We start from the raw sequence: 18210 nt of genomic DNA, 5'->3' as shown, positions 1-18210 counted from the left end.
AAATAAAGCTTGTCCATTGCGGCCATCAGCCGCATGGAACCTCCTATCCCATGAACTTTTAGTCTCTTGTTTCTTTCTCATCCCCTTGCCCTCGGTTCCTGAATCCGGACCTTCTCGCGCCGGCCGCGACACTTAATGCCCATCTCTCAGTTACCCCACCCCCCTACCCACCTCCCCTCCTGCAACCCTCAGTTTGTTTCCTAGAGTTAAGAGTCTCTTAAGGTTTGTTTCTCTGTTTTCACCTTATTTTATTTTTTCCTTCTCTTCCCCTATAGTCATTTGTTTTTTTCCTTAGATTTCACATATGAATGAAATCATATGGTGTTTACCTTTCTCTGACTGACTTATTTCACTTCACATAATATCCTCTAGTTCATTGTAAATGTCATTGTAAATAGCTAGATTTCATTCCTTTTGATGACACAGTTTTGTAAAGATATAACTTGTTCCCAAATTGGTTTGACGTAATGCCAGCCAAAATCCCAACATATTTTTATAAAATTGAAAAAAAAAAAAAACTGTGTAGAGGATAAAGGTCAAGATAGCTAAGAAACTTCTAAAGGAAAATAAACACAATGGTGACTTAACCTACCATATATTAGAACTATTTATGTGACTATAATTGTTAAGATAGAAAATATTGATGCAAGGATAAACATAGTGACCGATGGCACAAAATACAGAGCCCAGAAATAGACCGTGTATATAGGGAATTTTGATATACGATGAACATTAATAGAAAATCAGTGGAGAAAAGAGACTAGCCAATTAGTACAGCTATAAATTTGGTGGTACTTATCAGGAAAGTGCAATTATATCCCTGCCTCTCATAAACATAAAAGAAATCTACTCCATATTAAAAATTTAATATAAAAAGTAAATTTTAAAAACTTTAGAAGCAAAGAAAGCAAGGCTGAAAATTGTTAATTTCTTTCACTTATCCACAAATACATACTGAATACCAACTACATTCCAGATCCTCTGGGAATAGTTGGAGCTTCAAAGATAAAAAAGACAAAAAAAAAAAAAAAAAGATAAAAAAGACAAATTAAGGGGTACTTGGGTGGTTTGGTTGGTTAAGCATCCAACTCTTGATCTCAGCTCAGGCCTTGATCTCAAGGTCATGTGTTCAAGCCCCACATTGGACTCCATGCTAGACATGCAGCCTACTTAAAAATAATAATTATAAAAAATGACAACAAAACAAACTAAAATATTCAGGAAATATAGGTTAATATCTTTCTGGCCTTGTTTTAAGAAAGATCTTTTTAGAAAAACACAGAAAATGCTACTGACATTTTAAATAAATAAAAGACTGACAAATTGACAACACAGTAGTCCTATCCAGTGAGGAGATCCTGATCTGAGGCCCAATCATATTGTCAGTTATTGATCTATAGCTTGGTTGTATTAGGCCAAAATTAAAATTGTCCAGATGCTTTTATAACTTACTAGAAAAAATGTATAGTAAGTCTAAAAACAGTTTAATTTATATAATTTTGTTTCATACTAAGACAGTATTATTCAGCTTTTCTTGCAAATGATTATCAAACCACAAATACAAATTCCACACATTTCATATTTTCATTATACGTGTCTTTATTGTGATGAAACATAAAGCATAGTATCAAGTTCTGAAAGTTAAAAACATGTTACATGTAGATATAAAATGAAAAAATTTCAATGATTTTGTTCAACTCATAAAGAATGAAGAAACCAGTAAGATGTTAAGACTGGTTAAGGGAAACAGTGATGAATTATAATCAGCCAAATGAACTCTGAAGTAAATTTGCAAATAGATGTAAACCTGTTTAGTATCCTGAAGGGCAATAAACTATAATGTTCAAGGCTCTTTCCCACCACACAGAAAACAAGGGCATCCAGATGCATCAACTGCATCTGTATCTTTGCATTGTTATGCATGAGAATAGTTTGTATGACTCTCAAAAAAGAATTTTTGCAATTATATCAGTTTTCTATGGATAACCTTTATCCACACACAATTTCTAAATAGACTTTGTTGGTAGAAAATTATTTAATACCCTTAGTAGACTTAAAATCCCAGAAGGATCTATTAGATCATGTCCAGCAGTCCTCTGAAAAGACATCCAGTAATCTCTTACACTTATTTCTTAATTTTGGATCATTTTTCTTAACAATTTTTGATAGAGTGGTGCCTTTCTGAACATAGCTTTTTTTCAAAAGACTTACAATGCATATGTAATACTCCAAAATGCTTTTGCTTGGTAATGGTGTTTCGTTTTGTTTTGTTTTGTCTTTGAAAGGAATAAATTCTTTGATCTCTAAGATACAGATTACTTTACATGTTAGCACAGAGTTGTTCATTATATGACTTTAATGTTAACATGTACTCAGTGCCTCCTTCTAGATTCATTTTTATTGTTTACATAACAGTCACTTCATCTACCCTTTTGCCCTTTGTAATCCTAAACATACTCTGACTAGAAGTTCTCTTTTAAAATCTGTTATATTTTGGACAGCAGGAGAATTAATTTCCATAAAATGGAGTAAATCTGCTGAAAAAGTTTTTTTTAAGATTTTATTTATTTATTCATGAGAGACACACAGAGAGAGAGGCAGAGACATAGGCAAAGGGAGAAGCAGGCTCCATGCAGAAAGCCGGATGTGAGACTCAATCTTAGAATGCTGGGATCACACCCTGAGTGATCTCTCTTAGATATTTTGGAACATCCTGCCCTAAGAATAAAGCAGGAAAATAATACTAGTTTGAGATAATCTCTGGCCACCAATTCCACAGTATACTAAGTGACATTGTCATTTAAAATAAGCTCAACAGAGATCAGGCTTTCTTTTTGACCATTTGGCTAATAACCCCACAGAGTAGAGTCTTACCTAAAAAACAGTAGACCTGAGTTTTCTGGGGTGTAGGCAGTGAATGTTAACAGACAGGCAAAGTACATGGATGAACTCGGTTAATAGTCCCTACCTGAAATACAAAGCTTTTCTGAGCTCAGGCGTGGAGCCATGGAATGGAGATACAGAGGAGGATTGGAAAGTTAAGACTGTGTGTGAATTCAGTCCACATCCTGCACTCCACCTCCACCCTTCCTTGGATCTTACAAACTATGCCAACTTGTTGCACAAGAATGACCAGACTCAAAAGTTTAAAATAAATGCCTGTCATTTATTAGAATTGTTTCTCAGGAAGGAAGAGGTAGAATGCCCACCAGGCAGGGGCCGGGAATCACACCACCCCCACGCTTAACACATCAAAATTACAGGGTTTCTTTTGTAACTTAACGTACCTAAAAATCCCTGTAAGATTTGTGTTGTTGAGCTGTGGAGAAAGTGAAACTGGAGAAGGAACGATGAGAGAAACTGGTGATCTTCTGGGGAGAATGATGTGAACCTTTCAAAATAGCAAACACCAAAGACAGTATCTGATAAGAGTACTATTAGCAATCAAAATGCAGACAAATACACGTTTGAACAAAGGAAATCACATTACTTGTTGAGAAAAGAAAAGGTGAATGGAATTGAAGATCCCTAAAAGAGTAAAAATGTCCATTCAAGGAAAAGAGACATTAAGGGTTTCCTAATTAGTTGTGGTTTTTCACTTTACGAATAGTGAGCCCTCTCTTTTTGGCTATGCAAAGGCTGATTTCATCATTAAATGGAGATGAATCGAGTTGTAACTAAAAGCACATCTTAATGGTTTGGACATGAACTGACATGAATCGGGGGATTCAGAATGAACCCAAGTTTCTGAATTGAGCAATAGGATGGATTGTAGGTGTTGATTACTCAAAATGAAAGACAGGGAAAAGCCAGGCAAATAGAGTTGGAATTCAGTTTAAGTCACTTGAACCTGAGATGGCTGAGTAACCCAAGAGAACCTAGCAAATACACAAATCAGTATGTGAGTCTGGGCTTCAGAGATATTGTCTGGGTTGAACATGTAAATACAACTTGCCCAAGATCATATAGCTTCTGAGCAGTGATGGGGAACAGGGGACAACCTTTTGACGCCACATTTATGCTTCTTTCTCTAAGACATGCAAAAACCAAGGAAATGGAAATCTGTGCTTTAAGTCTAGAATTCCACAATCATTTTCCCTCTACAAAAACTGATAAAGAAGAAAGTCTGAAGTATTACATTTCAACTGTGCTGAACCTGGGACCAAATATTAAAAATTGTGTCTAATCATGCTACTTAGGACAGAAAATTTCCATGTGCCTTCTTGAAACCTGGCTTCTGCCAAACCTCTATCTGCTACCTGACAAATATGTCTGAGTGTCAGTGAATCTCAAAGATATAACCATCATTAAATTTTCTCACCAGACTTCTAAGTCCCGTAAAAATTACAATCCAACTCTATAAAGTGGTCATTTAGTGAGTGCATGGCCTTTGATACATTGGTTTGGGCTGAAATTGTCATTTGTCTGATAATGGGAAAAGCAGGTAAAATGTCTATGGTGGAAAAGAGAGAAAAAATAGGGAAGATGACAAAAAAATATTATACGGCAGATGGCAGCAGAAGAAACCCCCAAAAATGACTAAGGGGGACACTCAAGAGAGAAATGAAGGCAAACATGACAAAGACTTCAAGAAAGGAAAACAATGTTGAAATGGTGGTTAGAGGCAAAGTGGTAAATGACAAAACCCAAAGAATGGTCAAGCTTTTCAACAAAGAAAGCATCGGTGAGCAAAAGGAGGGCCATTTCAGTGAAGTAATGTGCTCAAAATTCAGATTTGTCTTAGTTGCAGTGAGATTAGGAATCTGGAACTTAGAGGACTTAGCTGGGAACACTGGTTCTAGAATTTTGGATCCAAAGAGGGGGAGAGATGAAACAATAGCCATGGAAGTAGAGTATACATAATACAATGAAAATTCCATAGCATGTCAACTATTAGTTGTGACTAAGTTTGGAGTAGAAAAACAATATCCCTAAATTCTCAGGAATGAAAGAATCGTAAAGGTTATCAACTACAGCGTCCAGTTTCTGTTCCAAATCCCCCTTTAACCACTACCACTTCTTTCTCACACCCAGAAATGGTCCTCCAGACTCAAAACCAGGAGAATCCTCAGGGACAAGCCTGTTTAGTTCACGTTCCAACAGCTCTACCTCTTAGAAAAAGGTGCCCTAATTTGTCCAACAGATTCCTACACTCAATTCTATATTCATCCATCTGTATGGTTCTGGCTTTTACTGAGGAGGACACCATATCATGCCAATAGACAAGGATGTTTCTCTAGATTTTAGAGGCAACCCTCTTGTCCTTGTCCTGATCCTATAATGCTTACTCATAGGACTCGGGAATCTCCCATACATATTTACTAGATCATCCAGACTCAATCCATTTGTCACCTATCCTTTTGCAACCTCCAAAATGAATCACAACACTCTTGGTGGTACCAAAGCAGAGCAGAAATGTGATCTCTTCCCATCCTTGGCACCTTCAATACTTATAGAGCTATTTTGGCATCCTGTTTGCTTTCTTAGCAAGGTCCTTTCCTATACTCTGTTGCTCCCAAGCTCCAGCCTAACCTTCCCCTGTCCGATGATGACTGCTCAAAGATGAAAAAACACGCACATGAGAAGAAATGCATTTTTATGGAGAAGGTAAGGTGTTCCAGAATGAGGGAAGAATCACTCAGGAGGAGGTAAGGTTGGTGGTATTTAAATTCTTGAGTAGATTGAAGTGTTTGTAACTGACAAGTTGGAGTTGGGGTCATAATCCTTCATATTGTTAGAACGAGCTATTTTCACAGAAAGTTTCAGGCAGCACTTTTGATTGTTAGGGCAGGTTAAGTATTGAATTTCATTTTTTCTGCAGGTGTTTCTGCACATGCCATGGTCAAGCTGGCATGGAATCCAAGGCTCTTGGCTCTTGCCATACTGGGATCTGAACAGGTCACCTGAGGAAAACATAGCCATATTTAGTTTCCTTGTAGCAGTAATAATAGGAGTGGGGAAGCATGATTTAAAGAGAACAAGCCCTGAGAAGATTAGCAGGATCTGGAGTCAAAACCACCTCAGTTCAAATCGGGGCTCCATCATCATAGCTCCTCACCCTTAAGCCAGTTACTTCCATTCTCTGGCCCACCACTGCATCATTTTCACAATGGGAATCATAATAGAGCCCGCTTCTTACCATTTGTGATGGTTAGATTAGCATATATAGGATGCTCAGAAGAGTATCTGGTGCATAATAAGAAGTAATGAAATATTAGACAGTGTTGTCGATAAGAAAGTTTTTTTCCTGAGGGTCCACGGCTTCTCAAGGGCGGCCCCTGTGAGCACATATTGGACATGTTTTCAAGTGCCCATACAGATGTGTGGCCTCACACGAGCTCTATCAGAGACAGCCAGGCTCCGCTCTAAGGCAGGACACACATATTTGAGCCCCTAATATGCCTGTGAAACATTTGAGCAAACACATACCACTCATATTTTCACATTGGCCCCACAGAAACAGATACTATATGTACCTATGCAGCGCACTGGCATGCTCATACAGGCACATATGCACATGTCCATATACACATAAATTGAGGATATACAAATGTACTCACTGTACGAATCTCTACCACATACTTTCCACAAATGGTTACAGCCCATGTGGGAGTATTGATAGTTATATATCAGTCATCCAGATATGTGATGTGTATATAGGTTCTTTAGCTGAAAATACCCTGGTGGCAAATTTCCTGACACTTGTCAGCCTTTTATAAATATGAATCATCAATGGTATTAGTTACCTATTGGAACTTTCAAAGACAAAGGAGTCATTAGAAAGAAAATAATACTAACAATCACTATTGTATGTCCAACATCAGCTATATGTCAGGCATTTTACAAATGATACCTCATTGAACCTCTATAAAAGCCTACTGTTCTCCCCCCATTCTTTAGATGAAGACACTGAGGCTCCTTATCCTGTCCACATTTCCATAGCTTGTACTTGACCAACATAGGATTCAGTTACTTCTCTATATGATATTAAGCCCATGTGCTTTCCTTGCCACTCTCTATAGGATTTCTAGGATGGAGTGACATCCTCCTGCATGATATCTTCAGGCACAAGGACTTCTTCAGCTATCAATAGAGTCCAAAATCCATAGCTGAGCACTCCAGGACCTTCAACCATCCACCCGTCCCCTCTTTTCACACCCATTTATTAGCAGTCATTCTGTAACAGGCCTTGTACTCAGTGCTAAGCATGAAGAGGTCTCCAATGCCCAGGCACATTAATAAAAATTGGACAAGCAAATCTGATATTATTTCCTGCATGGAAAGAAAGGACAACTTGATAATTTTTTGACAAAATAAAGTAAAATGTCCCAAGTTTAGATGAAGTCAGAGAATGTGAGGGGAAAGAAAATAGAAAAGAAAATGCCTTAGTGATAGACATCCCACAGCATTTGGTTGCTGGTGTATATATGAACTGCCCAGAAATCGGTACTCCAGCCCAGAGAAGGCACTCAATTGCTGCTACATCACCCAGGCTGCTGGCTAACCAGAGCAAGAAGGTAAAAAATGGTACCCCTTCACCCATATTCCAACATCATGGTACTGCTGCATTTCATCAGCATCATGGAACCCTCATCATGGAACCTCTCCTCTTTGGCACCATCCTATTTTAAAAAGGAGCAGGTCTACAGGAGGCCTTGCTAGAGGGATACCCACACTCTTCTGGCTAACATTTGAATTGGTGGACTTTCATTTTCTTCCAAATACAGTGGATGGAAGCCAGGGTACCCAAGGTCTCCTCTTTGTAGTCACCAGAGGATGAATAGGAACATAGACACCAGGAATGAGAATCAGGCAAGTTGATTTTTCCATCACTCTCTCCACATGGAAAACAGGCCAAGACAGGCCCAGGAGGATTCTGCTTACTGTGGCTAAATAAACATACAAAGGTTTTGTCCTAGATATTTCTAGTTTCTCAATCCTGCATCTGTTCTAACCCTATATTACTCCGGATCACTACAAATTAACACCCACATCATGTTAAGGCCTCCTTTGATCATCCCTCTGTCTCCAAATTGAAGTCAGAGACCAGATTTATTTATTTATGTTGTTTGTTTGTTTGTTTTTAAATTCTTTTTTAAAAATTTTTATTTAAATTCAATTTAACAGGACAGCCCCCGTGGCTCAGCAGTTTAGCGCCGCCTTCAGCCCAGGGTGTGATCCTAGAGACCTGGGATCAAGTCCCACATCGGACTCCCCGTATGGAGCCTGCTTCTCCCTCTGCCTGTGTCTCTGTCTCTCTCTCTCTCTCTTTCTATGTGTTTCTCATGAATAAATAAATGAAATCTTTTTAAAAACAAACAAACAAATAAATAAATAAATTCAATTTAACATACAGTACATTATTCATTTCAGGGGTAGAATTTAGTGATTCATCAGTTGCATATAACACCTGATGCTCATTACTTCAAGTGCCATACTTAATGCCTATCACCCAATTACCCTACCCACCTCCCCTCCAGCAACCCTCAGTTTGTTTCCTAGAATTAAGTCTCTTGTGGTTGGCCTCCCTCATCTTATTTTTCCTTCCCCTCCCTTATGTTCATCTGTTTTTGTTTCTTAAATTTCACATGAGTGAAACCATCTAGTATTTGTCTTTCTCTGATTGACTTATTTTGCTTAGCATAATACCCTCTAGTTCCATTCATGTTGTTGCAAATGGCAACATTTTCATTCTTTTTGATGGCTGAGTAGTAGCCCATTGTATGAATATACCACATCTTCTTTATCCATTCATCTGTCGATGGACATTTGGGCTCTTTCCATATTTTGAGACCTGCTTTTAAATATCAGCACCCTCTGTGCTCCTACCCAATCTCCCAATGTGAGAAATGAGATGAGAGAGGTTGCACCAGATCAGAAAATCTCAACTGTGTTTGTGAAGAAGGAGGTTAATGTGTAATAATTTACAATAACCTGGAGAGTTGTTAGGTATAATCACATCAAGTCTCTAGAGATTCTGATTTGATAGGTCTGAGAAGAAGCCAGAGCAAGGGTGCTTTGCACAGGTGTCCCAGAAAATATGCATGGGTTCCTGCCTAAAGTGAGAGTCAAACCCTGCCTGACCTTCTCACATTGACCTCTAGACATTGCCCAGAGCATTTCCCACTTTGGACTTGCATTAAGAGCAAATTAAAATATCATAAATCCAAAACAAAACATATGCTCTAGACTCTTTCTGACATTCCTCTTTTTTTGCTTTATTGATTTTTTTTACATTTAAAAAAATTTTTAAAGATTTATTTATTTATTCATTCATTCATGAGAGACACAGAGAGAAAGAGAGAGAGAGGCAGAGACACAAGCAGAGGGAGAAGCAGACTCCCCACAGGGAGCCCAATGCAGGACTCGATCCCAGGACCCCGGGATCACACCCTGAGCCAAAGGCAGACGCTCAACGGCTGAGCCACACAGGTGTCCCTACATTTTTAAAATTTAAATCCAACTTGCCAACATACAGTATAACACCCACTACTCATCCCATCAAGTGCCCTCCTGTGTGCCTGTCACCCAGTTACCCCACCACTCCACTCACCTCCCCTTCTGCAACCCTTTGTTTGTTTCCCAGAGTTAGGAGTCTCTTATGCTTTGTCTCCCTCTCTAATTTTTCCCACTCAGTTCCCCTCCTTTCCCTTATAATCCCTTTCACTATTTCTTATATTCCACGTATGAGTGAAACCACATGATGATTGTCCTTCTCTGATTGACTTATTTCACTGAGCATAGTGCCCTCCAGTTCCATCCATGTTGAAGCAAATAGTGGGTATTTGTCTTTTCTGATAGCTGAGTAATATTCCATTGTGTATATAGATAGATAAATGATAGATAGATAGACAGATAGATAGATCACATCTTTTTTATCCGTTCATTTGTCCAAGGACATCATGGCTCGTTCCACAGTTTGGCTTTTGTGGACATTGCTACTATGAACATTGGGGTACAGGTGTCCCCATGTTTCACTCCATCTGTTTCTTTGGGGTAAATCCCCAGTAGTGCAATTGCTGGGTTGTAGGGCAGTTCTATTTTTAGCTTCTCAGGAACCTCCACACAGTTTTCCAGAGTGGCTGTACTAGTTCACATTCCCACCAACAGTGCAAGAGGATTCCCCTTCTTTCACATCCTCTCCAACATTTGTGGTTTCCTGCCTTGTTAATTTTCCCCATTCTCACTGGTGTGAGGTGGTATCTCATTGTGGTTTTGATTTGTATTTCCCTGATGGCAAATGGTGCAGAGCATTTTCTTATGTGCTTGTCAGCCTTGTGTATGTTTTCTTTGGAGAAATTTCTGTTCATGTCTTTTGCCCATTTCATGATTGGATTTTTTGTTTCTTGGGTGTTGAGTTTGATAAGTTCTTTAGAGATCTTGGATACTAGTCCTTTATCTGATATGTCATTTGCAAATATCTTCTCCCATTTTGTAGGTTGTGTTTTAGTTTTGTTGACTTTCTTTTGCTGTGCAGAAGCTTTTTCTTGAGTAAGTCCTAATAATTCATTTTTTGCTTTTGTTTCCCTTGCCTTCATAGATGTATCTTGCGAGAAGTTACTATGGCCAAGTTCAAAAAGGGTGTTGCCTGTGTTCTCCTCTAGTATTTTAATGGATTCTTGTCTCACATTTAGATATTTCAACCATTTTGATTTTATCTTTGTGTATGGTGTAAGAGATCGTCTGGTTTCATTCTTCTGCACGTGGCTGTCCAATTTTCCCAATACCATTTATTGAAGAGACTGTCCTTTTTCCAGTAGATAGTCTTCTCTGCTTTGTTGAATATTAGTTGACCATAGAGTTGAGGGTCCATTACTGCGTTCTCTATTCTGTTCCATTGATCTATGTGTCTGTTTTTGTGCCAGTAAAACTGTTTTGATGATCACAGCTTTGTAATACAGCTTGAAATCTGGCACTGTGATGCCCCTAGCATTGGTTTTCTTTTTCAGTATTCCCTTGGCTGTTCAGGGTCTTTTCTGATTCCATACAAATCTTAAGATTATTTGTTCCAACTCTGTAAAGAAACTCCATGGTACTTTGATAGGGATTGCATTGACAGTGTAAATTGACCTGGGTAGCATAGACATTTTCACAATATTTATTCTTCCAATCCATGAGCATGAAATGTTTTTCCATCTCTTTGTGTCTTCCTCAATTTCTTTCAGAAGTGTGCTGTAGTTTTTAGGGTATAGATCCTTTACCTCTTGGTTAGGTTTATTCCTAGGTATCTTATGTTTTTGGGTGCAATTGTAAATGGGATTGACTCCTTAATTTCTCTTTCTTCAGTCTCATTGTTAGTGTAGAAATGCCGCTGATTTCTGTGCATTGATTTTGTATACTGCCACGCTGCTGAATTGCTGTATGAGTTCTAGCAATCTCTTTCTGACAATCCTATCCAAAGCCAAAAGTAATGTAATACATGATTTCTCTGCCACCTGTGTATCCCAAACATGATCCTTTCCCACCCAACTTCTGAGGTTCTTCCTACCCATATTTTTTAGGCATAAGTTATTTATATATGCATTCACTCAATAAATGTTTACTAAAACCTACTCTGTGCAAAGCACTCACCTCAACACCAGGAAAATAGATTTAGAAGAGAGAGTCGTCATTCAAAAAATTGAATTTCCTAAGTATATGTTTGGGATGATGAAAGGAAAAAAATGACTTTGATTATCCTAGAAAAGGTTGCTCCGAACAGTTCCTGCCCATTAATTCTGCCAGGTGGAAAGTATTAAATGGTTATTAAGGAAGCAACACTATGTACAACTTTTGAAGCATAGAAGGCTGTCTTCCTTTCTTGCTGTTATTTGCAAAACTACCTATGGTTTCTCATACTGTTCCAATGTGAGAATTGAACTTTAATGAACATGAGAACAAGTGTCTCTCAAGTAAAGAGGATGAAACAGGGTGAGAAATAAGGGGTAGGAGAAAGTGAAGTAGGAAGAAGATGGGAAGGGGAAGGAGGAATAGGAGAAGGAGGAGAAAACTTAACTGAAAAAAAAAATAAAAAAATAAAAAAAAAAGAAAACATAACTGAACCTCATCCCAAGAAAGGAGAAACAACCTTGGTTCTGGGCTGGGATGAAACTACTCCCATGTCTCTCTGCACTTGCCAAGGTTTGAGGAGAGACTCTTGAGGATATTCCAGCCTCCCGATTTCATCTTTCCTCACTACTTACAGTTATACTTATTGCTTTCTGGTGCCCCTGAAAGTCACACTCAAGAAACTTTTTTTAAGAGTTTGAAAATAATACCAGATATATTTCACACAGCATTCATTCTCCCCCATTTCAACAGATAGAGCTCTGCTATGATGAATGAGAGAGACTGTCTTTCTCAAGCGTAATTACCCTCAAACTCAGGCTAAGTAAGCCAACCTCTACCCAAATAAATCCCACATATACCTGGCTTGATAACACACATACTTAAACCAAATACCTAACTCCAACTCACAGCTTTATCTGTTTTCTAACCACCTAAGGCTCAGTTATAAAATTTAACACAAACATGACTAGCTAAGCCACTCATCCCTGATTCATAGCATCAATCCAAAACATAGCCCATCCACCAGCTTCACCCTAACCCTTAGTTCTACCCACTTCCACCTCCAGCTCCATTCAACAAAAATACCATTCCCTCTCCAGACTACACCAGAACATCAGTCTGGCCCAATCCTATAAACAGAATCACTCACCCCCTCCTCATGCCCACTCATTTTTCTAATATTACTCTCTCTCTAAGGTCATATGCCATCCCCCCAACTCACTCTCCCCAACTTGGATCCAATCTCTCACACCTAATGAATGCATCAAGCTCCCCTCCCACTGACAGCACCACCTAAAATCCTTCATTCTTCAATACTCCACTGTCCCAACAGGAGCAACAGCCTCTTAAATTTATTTTGGCAGAGTAGACCAGGGGAGGTCTTGACATGAGAGGGACCGTGAGAATAACATTCACAACCTTTCTGATACCAGAAAGGCTTTAGGTAGTGCCTGTGATATGGGAATGAGAGTCATCTCAGAGGTCACCAAGATAACAATACCAAATACAAGACCCCAGAACTTTTGAGAGAGGCCTGAGTTACCTTGAGTCTTACAAACCAGGATCAGAAGGAAGGAGATTGTCATTAAATAGGGCTTCATGACTGACATGTCCTGAGAGAATGGAGGGCTGTGCTGCAGAGAACTGAACAGAGATCACTGCAGCAGGGCACTTCCCTGCCTTTATTAGTTTTTTAAATGGGCTAGGGTTGTGTTCAATGGACTAAAAGGAATGAGACATACCTGGGGTCAGCCAGGCAGAAGGATAACATGTATCACATATCTCAGCCGGGCACTCTGTGTACGTGTGGGAGATTTGCCAGAGGCGCCCATGTCAAGGTGGGCCTTCCTTCCCAGAAGGAAACAAAGGCAAATTAGAGGCAGTTGGCATTTTGCATGAGACAAATTTGAATGAGCAAATGAAACAAGCAAACAATAAGAAAACTAATACATAATTATAAGAAATAAGGAGTCCTTCCTTAAACATTTGTCTTTATCCTCCTGAGAGTAGTATCCTCTCTCTGTCAGTAGTACTTACTACATATCTGATCGAATACCAGGCATCATGGATTAACAAGAAAGAAGGGGAATAAGTTGGGGGAAAACCAATGATGATGAAAGAAAAGATGAGAAGATAAACTGAAGGGGAAGTACAAATGGAGAAAGCGAGGAAAGGACATGAGGCAAAGATAATGGCAGTTAATATTTACCATGAATCAACCATGTGTCAGTTTCTCTACTAAATACTGTGGTCTAGATCTGAACAGTTATGACAATACTGTGAGTTTAGATAATAATATTTTCCACCTCATGGATGATGATGAGAATGTTTGAAGAGGTGATATAACATTCCTAAGCCACCCATCTGATAAAACATAGAGCGTAGATGAGAAATGATATCTGTCTGACAGTATATGTCTTTGCGGTTTTCCATTCTTCCTGTGAGTGGAAGGACAGAAATGAGAGATAAGACAAAAACATAATCAAATGCTAAAAGTCAGAGAGTAATTCACTGTTCGAGACAATAAATCTAGTTTGAGGAATTCAGTGCTCATCTCTTGAGAAATAAGAATGAAAGGATTATTTAGAGGAAACTACATTGACTTTTTATTCCAACGAATCATAAGGAAGGTGGATGGGTGGGCTCCAGTCTTTTGAATGGAAGTCTAGAAATGAATGAAAAGGCTCCTTTCAAAAGTCTAACATAGGTTTGCCACATATTGCCGAAACAAGGCAAATGGAACTGAACTAGCCCTTCCAAGGGTAAAAGGAATTGTACTAGCCTTCCCGGTATAAGCAACTGTAACACTTGAAAAAATAGGGAAAGACTAACCATTCCAGTTACTGAATTAAAGGCAGAGCAGAAATGAAGAGGCAACTTACAATGGGAGAAAATATTGCAAACTAGATATCTGATAAGGGGTTAATATCCAAAATATGTAAGCAATTTATACAACTCAATAACAAGGAAGGGAAATGATAAGAGAAGAAGGCTTGCAAATTTAGAAAGGAAAAAAGAACATTAAAATGGGTAAAAGTAGAGTTAAATATAACAGACTATTCTAATTCTCATTATCATATTTCATAGTTAAAACAAAAATTTTGGTGCCATATGACATAGTGCTCAGTGTATGTAAAAAAATAGGCTATTATGATTTTTTGAAAGATTTATTTATTTATTTTTGAGAGAGAGAAAGAGAGAAGAGTGCAGGGTGGGGGGAGGTGAAGAGGGAAAGGAGAGAGAAATTCTCAAGCAGACTCCCCACTAAGCGCAGAGCCAGATCCAGGGTTTGATCCTAGAACCCTGAAATCATGACCTGAGCCAAAACCAAGAGTTGGATACTCAATGGACTAAGCCACCAAGGTGACCCTAGATTATTATATTGTTAAAGCGAGGAGACTAAAGAAACCCAAAAGGAAGTAAGATTACTGCACTGCACTTGAAGTGGCATGATGTTCATGCCAGAAGATTGTGATCAGTTACATATGTATATTTCAATCACTAAGAAAACTGTATAAAGCAATATACTTTTAAAAGCCCACTATAAGCAAAACTGGATCAATCCTAAACATTGTTGAAGTAATACACAGGAAGTTTAGAAAAGAAAAAGAGTGGGAATAAACCAAAAAAATAATAAAAATTGGAACACTTAAGCCCTAATATATCAATAATTACCATAAATGTAGAAGATCTAGAGTGACATTAATAAAAAGTGATGGAGTTGAGAATGCCAAAATTTTACCTCTCCATAAAAGCAGTGAGAATACTGGCAAAATGGTCAGAATCAACTTGGTTAGAACTCTGGAAATTGACCAATGGTGTGTAACTGCCTGAGAGCACTTATTTAAGAAAAAAGGCTGGCACAGTAAAACAGTGAGCTTTCTATCATTTTACTAGACCCAGTACCACCTCCCACTACCAAACTCAGTGGTAGCCTTGAAAGTAATCGGCTACATCCTCAGTTCTGGAAAGAACAGAACAGACACCACTAACAAAGAAGTACCATCATTTGATCTATCTGGTGGCTCCCTGCAAAATGGGCTTGAAAGACTTGACTTTATTTCACTTGACTCAGAACTAACTGCTAAAGACTCTATTAGGGAGAATTTGTTAAAAAAAAATAACAGGCATATATTTTAGTCAGAGCTGCCTGAGGAGATAAATAATGGTTGGGTGGGGGGAACAGATTAATCAAACAGCTTGAGAGGAAAGGCTAGGAAATGAATTGTTCATACAGGCTTTGAAAAACTCTGACACATTCACTCATACAAAGAAACAAGGAAGTATGACTCATACACAGGGAAAAACAATCAATAGGAAGTATTCTAGAGGAAGCCCATACATTGAATTGTCTGGATAAAGACTTTAAATTAACCTACTTTCAATAAGTCCAAACAGGGAAAGAAACCATGTCCAAAGAAGTAAAGAGGATACAAATAAATGCAAAGACACCCATGTCCATGGACTTAATATTTTTAAGATGTCAATACTACCCAAAGCAATCTACAGATTCAATGGAACTTTATCAAAATCCCAGAATTTTTTTTCAAAAATAGAAAAATTTGTTCTAAATTTCATATGGAATCTTAAGAAGCCCTGAAATGGCCAAAATAATCTCAAAAAAAGAAAGTTGGAAGCCTTATACTTTGCGATTTTAGAACTTGCTACAAAGCTACAGTGCTACAAAACAGTGTGTTGCTAATATAAAGACAGACATATGGACCAGTTGAATAGATTGGAGAGCCCAGAAATATAGCCCTCACATATACATTCAGGTAAATTTGACAAAGGTGTCAAGACCATTCGATGGGGGAAAGAATAGTCTTTTCAGTAAATAATGTTAGGGAAACTGGGTATTCACATGCAAAAAAATAAAAACAACTAAGTTGGAACACCACCCCATATTTATACAAAAATTAACTCAAAATTGATGAAACACCTAAGTATAAGAACTAAAACGACAAAACTCTTAGAAGAAAATATAGGGAGAAAGCCTTATGACATTAGATCGGGTGATGATTTTTTGGAAATGATAGCAAAAGCACAGTTAACAATAGAAAACTAGGTATGTTGAACTTGATCAAAATGTAAAACTTTTGTGCATCAAATAACACTATTAAAAGATTGAAAGGGCAAACCATGAAATGGGGGGAAATATTTGTAAATCATATATCTAATAAGGATATTAAAAAGGCATGAAGTAGTAATACCTAGATTATATACAGAACTACTCCAATTCAACAGATTTCTAGTTTAAACATGGGCAAAGAACTCGAATAGACATTTTTCCGAGGAAGATTTACAAATGGCCAAGAGCACATGAAAAGATGCTCAAAATCACATATAATTAGGGAAATATAAAATCAAAACCACAATAAGATACTCTACACCCATTGGGATGGTCTTATTTTTTAAAAAATGAAAACAAATATTGGCAATGATGAAATTGGAACTCTGTACACTGCTGAATGGGAATGTAAAATGGTGCAGCCTTATGGAAAACACTATGGTGACCCTTCAAAAAATTAAGCATAGCATTAACATATGATCCAGCAATTCCTTTTCTGGGTATATATTTTTAAAAAACTAAAGCAGGGATCCAAACAGATATCAGTACACTCATGTTCATAGCAGCATTGTTTTCAACATCCAAAAGGTGGGATTAATAAAATGTTATGTATACATAAATGGAATATTATTCAGCCTTTAAAAAGGATAGAAATTCTGACACATGCTGCAACATAGGTGAATCTTGAAGATATTATGGTAAATGAATCAAGCCAGTCACAAGAGGACAAGTATTGTATGCTCCCACTTAAATACTAGAGTAGTCAAACTCACAGAGACAGGAAGTAGAATGATGGCAGCCAGGGGATGGAACCCCAACTGGGTACCCATTAAACACTAGCTCTCCATTTTTTAAATCTTTCATCTTTCTAGTCAAGTGGAACTTTTTGAACCCAGCTCTTCAATTGCCAGATCCAAGATGAGTAGTGAACATGACTGCCTCACAGTTAAGAGAAGATACTCAGGAGTACTTGGGTGGCTCAGTGGTTGAATGTCTTCTTTTTGGATCCTGGAGTCTTGGGATCAAGTCCTGAATGGGGGTCCCTCCAGGGAGCCTGCTTCTCCCCCTGCCTATGTCTCTGCCTCTCTCTCTGTGTCTCTCATGAATAAATAAATAAAATCTTTTTAAAAAAAGAGAGAGAGAGAGAAGATACTCATTCTCAGGCTGCTATTGCTAATATTTCTATTCCCAATGCTGATTTAATATGGTTCACTAATGGATCCTGTATGAGAGACACACAGGGAAATATAAAATATATTATGCCATAGTCAGACCTCACAAGATTTAGAGGATATGTTGTTACAAACATAAAATCAGCCAAACAGCACTACTCATAGCTGGTACATGAGCTTTAAATTAGCCCCCATTCTTAAAATATCTCTACTGACAGTAAATATGTGTGTGAGGCCTGCATACTATCTGGAAAAATAGAGCTTTCTAACATCAGTGAGAACTAAAATATCACATGGAAATGAATTGCTAATTTATTAGAGTTATTGAAATCTCCCAAACAGATTTATGTAATTCATTGTAGAATTCATACCAGATGAGATGAGCTATCTGAAGGAAATGAATTTGCACAAAAATGTCTACTA

General features: G+C 38.0%; 1 protein-coding gene across 1 annotated transcript; it reads right to left on the bottom strand.

The window, feature by feature from the left end:
- Positions 1–5664: 5664 nt before the first annotated feature.
- DEFB116 (defensin beta 116) lies at positions 5665–13157 on the bottom strand. Its single transcript, XM_055346062.1, has 2 exons — positions 13091–13157; positions 5665–5903 (listed from the first exon to the last, which is right to left on the bottom strand). The coding sequence occupies exons 1-2, from the start codon at positions 13155–13157 to the stop codon at positions 5665–5667; spliced, it is 306 nt and encodes a 101-aa protein (XP_055202037.1).
- Between the last annotated feature and the right edge of the window lie 5053 nt (positions 13158–18210).

The sequence above is a fragment of the Nyctereutes procyonoides genome, unplaced genomic scaffold, assembly GCF_905146905.1.
Source record: "Nyctereutes procyonoides isolate TBG_1078 unplaced genomic scaffold, NYPRO_anot_genome, whole genome shotgun sequence".
NCBI classification, from domain to species: domain Eukaryota; kingdom Metazoa; phylum Chordata; class Mammalia; order Carnivora; family Canidae; genus Nyctereutes; species Nyctereutes procyonoides.
The sequence above is the reverse complement of the archived record's forward strand: the minus strand, read 5'-3'. Positions and strand labels throughout refer to the sequence as shown.